A 5,507-nucleotide genomic window follows, 5' to 3' on the forward strand; every position below is an offset into this window, starting at 1 on the left:
ACACATAGGAATCGTTATTTCATTACAATAATTCCAATCTTTAAAATTTCTATCTTTCATTAACATATCTACACTCAAGAGCATAATTAAAGGATCACTAAATTATTGCCGAAAAATTGTCGATTTTAGAACTGTTACAACTTCGTGAAAAAAAGAAATCGTGCAGCAATCACCCTGGGCTCATTTTAAAGGGCGAAGCCTCTACTTTAATCTTTCGCATGACAGTTGATTTTCCTCGAAGATGCTTTTACACTAATTGTAAGAAGCAAGGTGGGAATTGGAAGGATTTAAATTTCGAAAATTTCGCGAAATCAAAGAACACTACGGAGTTGCAAAATTAACATAAAGTCATAAATTAACATGTTGTTGGTAATGTTTTTGTTCACCAGTAATGAAATCAATAATCAATCCATTGTTTCGACATAACTGGCTATATTTAATTTTTCAAATTAACAACGTTTCGACTGCCAATCGCAGTCCTCTTCAGGTTAGTTTAAGAGACAAGCATTTACGGATAACAAGTTATTGTGGCAGCAATAAGTCTTATCTATAACATTATAATTATAAATTAGTTTTTTCAATATATGTTTGATGTCTTTGTAAAACGCACGCACTGTTTATGAATATATTGTAAGGTTTTTGTGTTGGCTTAACTGTAGGATCAATTATCTTTTAGAATATAAATTGAAAATGTCTTTCTAACTCACACGTAATGTTCGTCAATTAATTAATTCGGTTCTTTGGATTCGAGTAACAAGCAGGATCCATGTGTCCGTACATCTGAGAGTATCTCGAGACGATCACAGCGCACACTTCCGTGGTTTAGACTGTAATGACAAGGAGGAGAGCACGAACGGACGTTAATATTTATAAAATTCGTATTATCTTGTCATATATCTTGGAAAGGTTGTCCGTGTCGTTCTGTAAATTAATAGACTTGTTTTCTTTCTTTATGAAGATCATTTCAGCGATTTCTCGTTTCTTTGTGTGTTTCTCCGTAATATTTTAGTGTTCAACCAATTGAAATCATGATGTAGAGTTTCACGGTGTTGGCTGACCACTGAGTGTGCACTGTGTTCTCTCTTGATGTTGGCCTCATGTTCTTTTATACGTGTTTTTAGGTGTCGTTTCGTTTGTCCTACATAACAAGCGTCACAATCCTTACATTCAATTTTGTATATCAATTCTTTTTGATTGAGTTTGTCGAGAGGATCTTTCCCTGTTTTGATGATGCAGTTTAGTTTCTTAGGGATGGTAAATATAGTGTAGAAACCTCTATCGTTTAAAATATTTTTAATATTGTTACTTATGTTCTGTATGTAAGGAACTGTAACTATGTGCTTGTTGTGTAGGAACTGGTTCTTTTCCTTATTGGAACTAGGTATAACGTCGCTGTATTTTATCTCTTTGAGTCTTTTTTTGATGAATTTGTCTATAATGTGCGTTGGGAAGCAGTTGTTCTTTAGGATGTCTTTAACTGTGTCAATATTGGAATCATGAAACCGCTCGTCTGACAATAAAATGGCTCGGTCGACTAGATTCGTTATAATATTAGTTTTATATTTAATTGGATGGTTGGAGTAAAAATTGATATAGCGGCCGGAAAACGAGGGTTTTCGGAACCAGTTTGTTAAAAGGTTTTCGTTATTTCTAATGATAGTCGTGTCGAGAAAGTTGATAGACATGTTTTTTTCTAGTTGAAATATATGTATAAGAGCAGGTCATTTTGTGTGTACGTCCACGTAAACACAAAATGACCTACTCTTATACATATATTTCATTTGGTTTAATTTTTTAATATACTAGAATATAACACTTTAAACTGTTGATGAAAATAGAATTACAAATTTCTTGAAATTTTTAATTGCGTCTTTTTTAATTTTTATGATTTTACTCCTATAATCAAATTTTCAAACTAAAGTTGGAGGCAGAAGTTGAGCTCCGATCGAGTCAAAACTTTTCAAATTTTTATTTTTAAACAAATTCGCATCGCTTCCACCTACGGGCGTTGTAAAATTAAAAAATTTTTTTGAATGCTCCACCCTACTACCCACCCTATGTCAGAGGTGTGGAGTGGATCTCGCTTCACGTGGAAAGTTGCAAACCCATGTGGAACAGTACAACGGCGGAAGTACGAGTTAGGAAATATATTTATTATTTGTATCCTTTCTCAGCCTGTATCTCCGAAACTATTTGAGTCCCCCCTTATATATATATATATATATATATATATATATATATAAAATGACCCGGGAAGACATCCCCAACAACATATTTAAAAATAAAACAAATCGGAGAGGAAGTCGCTTTTATGCATAATTACCGTAACTTTTATAGCTCCAGCTGACCAGCGCGACAACGCGATGCGCGACGCGTAATTATCCAATGAGCGTACAAGTTTTATGGGAAAGCGTACAATTTTCCTATAAAGACTGTACGCCCATTGGATTATTGCGCGTCGCGTTGTCGCACTGGTCTGCTGGAGCCATTACACTCATTGGTCAAATTTCAAGCTAGTCTCCATCACAATCCGTAGTCTGATACGGGGATTACAAATAATCGCTCACCGAAAGCCTAGCATATGAAATGAGTATGTATGTACATAGATAATTTTAAAGTTACTTTAATATTGTACTTCCCTGTATTGTCAGTAGCTTACATAACAAACAGCATCTATGCGAAACCAGCATATACCTCTGTAGCTTGTCGTACGGTTATGTCATATATGTATATAATATATAGTATGTATTTATATAATTATTTATTGTGCCTCGTCTCGTCCGGATGGATACTATGTAGTGCGTTCCGTCGCGCTGTTACTAACAGGTATTTTTAAAGCGTGTTAAAAAAACACGCACGTTGCCCCGCACCACGCGCGGCCTGTGCTTGCCTGGATTCTTCATTGTTTTCCTGTTGTGCGTGTAATCCAACAGCAAGATTATTTTCAGAGTTGCTATTTCAAGTTTATATACAGTTCTTGTCGTCGTAATGGGTAAATCATCTCATAAATCAAAGAAGAGGAAGAGGTCGTCGTCAGGGGACAAGTTAGCGGGTATCGAGGAGAGGCTCACTCTTCTAATTAATCTCTTATCGGACAGAGAGGTTGGAGCGCCAGGCGTCTCTTTTTATTGTCCATCTTCCATTCCTGCAAACCACGATGACCTTGCGTCAGGTAGCGAGATTTGTTCAGGGGATCTCTCCAATGAGGAAGTTTCCGAGATGACCCCCTTCTCGAACGGCGGCACTTTGGCAACGCCTGCTCGGCAGGATAGGCCAAGCGATCCGCACGTTTCAGGTGTGTACGAATATCTCGGCCTTGTTAATCAGGCAGCGGAATCGACACAATCTTTTCCGATTCTCGGAATAACCGCTTTTCATTTATAGTCCCGGATATGGATCATTCGGGAAAAGCTCCTCCTTCGCCCTCATCTCTGGATATTCAGGTAACGGTCGTCAATCCCAGGGCGTCTGACGAGACGGATTTGTTGTCAAGGGAGCTTTTCGGTGCTGAACTAGAGAGTTCAGAGACCATAGCCTGGAACGATCGGGTCTCGCAAAAATGGCGTGACCTCGTCCGTAGCGGATTGGTGGAGGGTCAACGCACCATCTTAATTGACAAATATTCGCCTTCCAACGAAATGGACTTTCTTAGGGCTCCAGAACTTAATGCTGAATGTAAGTCGGCTCTCAAGAGTAACTCAGTGGTCAAGAGAGACGAACACAGCTGTGCAAGCCAGAATCAAGTAGGTGTGGCCTTATTCGCATTAGGAGAAGCTATCTCAGACTTTCTCAAACCTGAGACTCAGAATTCTCTGAGTCCCGAAGCCCGTCTAGCGGTATCTAAAGTCAATGACGGAGCTAAGATCCTCGCAGATCTTTTTTACCGTCTTTCATTGTCTCGGAGGGCACAAATAAAATCTACTTTCAATTTGCTGGCTAAAACTACTGCCGAGGTTATTCCAGCGGACAAATTGTTATTCGGATCTTCCTTTGGTGAAGAGATTAAAAAGGCTACCACAATGGAAAAATCAGCCAAGGATATTACGAGAGCAACCTTGACATTGTCCAAAAGAATACAACAGCCAATTAAGCAATCGCAGGTAACTTCAGCCAATTCGAGAAACTTCCGCGCCCCTGCTTCGAAGAGGAGATCGAACTACAGACCAGCGATAAGGAAGTCAGGGGCGTCGAGCCGCAGTCGCCGGTCGCCGAGTCACTCCAGGTCCCGTTCGAGGAGACAATAGAAGATTTTCAGGTACCTATTGCCGGCAGATTATCTCTTTTCCTTACTAAGTGGAGGGAGATTTCTTCAGATCCAGTAGTTCTTCAGGCTGTTTCGGGCTACAGATTACCTTTTAGATCTTGTCCACCTCCTCAGACCTTTGAGCCATTAATTCATTTATCGAAGCCTGAGGAGGAAAATTGTTACCGGGAAATCAACAGTCCTCGTAGCAGGGGAGCAATTGAGACCGTAGCAGACTGTGAAGGACAATTTTTATCGTCATTTTTTATAATTAAGAAGGCCTCAGGCGGTTGTAGATTTATCTTAAATCTCAAGACTTTAAATAAATATGTTCTCGCTCCACATTTTAAGTTAGAGGACTGGAGGACGGTTACCCGCCTCCTTTCTCCAAACGACTTTATGGCCTCAATTGATCTGCAGGACGCATACTTGCTAGTACCAATTTTTCAGGACGATAGAAAGTTCCTGCGGTTTCGTTTTCACGGACAACTCTTTCAATTTCGAGCCTTACCTTTTGGTCTTGCATCGGCGCCGTAAATCTTTACCAAAATTCTGAAACCTGTTATGTTTTCCCTTCGTGAAAAAGGTTTTCTCTCTGTTGTCTATTTATTGTTAGATGACTTTCTCCTGTGTATGTGAAGCTAGCGTCTCATTTCGTGGAAACTCATTAACTATTGAGAGTTCTGGCTTCTTTTAGAATAGTTCTAGAGTTCCTGATACATTAAACACATAGTTCTGGCCTTTAAAGCCAAAAAATCGATTAGTGCAAAGTGAGAGAGGAACAAAACCGCCAACTTCACCCAGCGTCTCACTTTGTCCTCCGCCTATTTCCCGACGGCTATTTATCGGATTTCAAGCGCCCTAGAGTTCTACAATAGTTCTAGCAAGAGTTCTGGTGAAAAAACGTTGTTTTTCAATTTTTAAATAATTTTTATCAGTCGAGAGATACATCTTAATACGGACGAACGCGAGACGCTGGTCGAAATCTCAGAGTTCTGGCTCTTCTAAAACAGTTCTAGTGTAGTTCCGAACCTATTCTAATGTTTTCCAAAGAGGTCTATGCGCTGGCACACTTGCATAATTTTTTAACAAATTATAATCCTCGAAAAAGTGGCCTTAAAACACATACCTATGAGACGCTGGTCGAAATCTCATAGTTCTGGCTATTCTAAAACAGTTCTAGTGTAGTTCCGAACTTATTCTTATGTTTTCCGAAAAGTTCTATGCGCTGGCACACTTGCATAATTTTTTAAAAAATTATACA

General features: G+C 39.2%; 2 protein-coding genes across 2 annotated transcripts; one reads left to right on the plus strand and one right to left on the minus strand.

Moving 5' to 3' along the window:
• Positions 1-959: 959 nt before the first annotated feature.
• On the minus strand, positions 960-1,685 carry LOC105571024. Its single transcript, XM_012028492.1, has one exon. The coding sequence runs from the start codon at positions 1,683-1,685 to the stop codon at positions 960-962; it is 726 nt and encodes a 241-aa protein (XP_011883882.1).
• Positions 1,686-2,988: 1,303 nt separating this feature from the next.
• LOC105571025 lies at positions 2,989-4,780 on the plus strand. The gene is made up of 3 exons (XM_012028493.1): positions 2,989-3,295; positions 3,385-4,100; positions 4,163-4,780. Exons 1-3 carry the CDS (start codon positions 2,989-2,991, stop codon positions 4,778-4,780), a joined length of 1,641 nt encoding a protein of 546 aa, XP_011883883.1.
• Positions 4,781-5,507: the final 727 nt, after the last annotated feature.

The sequence above is a fragment of the Vollenhovia emeryi genome, unplaced genomic scaffold, assembly GCF_000949405.1.
Source record: "Vollenhovia emeryi isolate VEMERY1.0 unplaced genomic scaffold, V.emery_V1.0 DF941333.1, whole genome shotgun sequence".
Lineage (NCBI taxonomy): Eukaryota > Metazoa > Arthropoda > Insecta > Hymenoptera > Formicidae > Vollenhovia > Vollenhovia emeryi.

Excerpts from the sequence above, each read along its gene's own strand:
- LOC105571024 (XM_012028492.1), bottom strand. The coding sequence starts at position 1,685 with ATGTCTATCAACTTTCTCGACACGACTATCATTAGAAATAACGAAAAC.
- LOC105571025 (XM_012028493.1), top strand. The coding sequence starts at position 2,989 with ATGGGTAAATCATCTCATAAATCAAAGAAGAGGAAGAGGTCGTCGTCA. Across the intron at positions 3,296-3,384 it reads AAGCGATCCGCACGTTTCAG|TCCCGGATATGGATCATTCG; the intron begins GTGTGTACGAAT and ends TTTCATTTATAG. Across the intron at positions 4,101-4,162 it reads AGCCAATTAAGCAATCGCAG|ACCAGCGATAAGGAAGTCAG; the intron begins GTAACTTCAGCC and ends ATCGAACTACAG.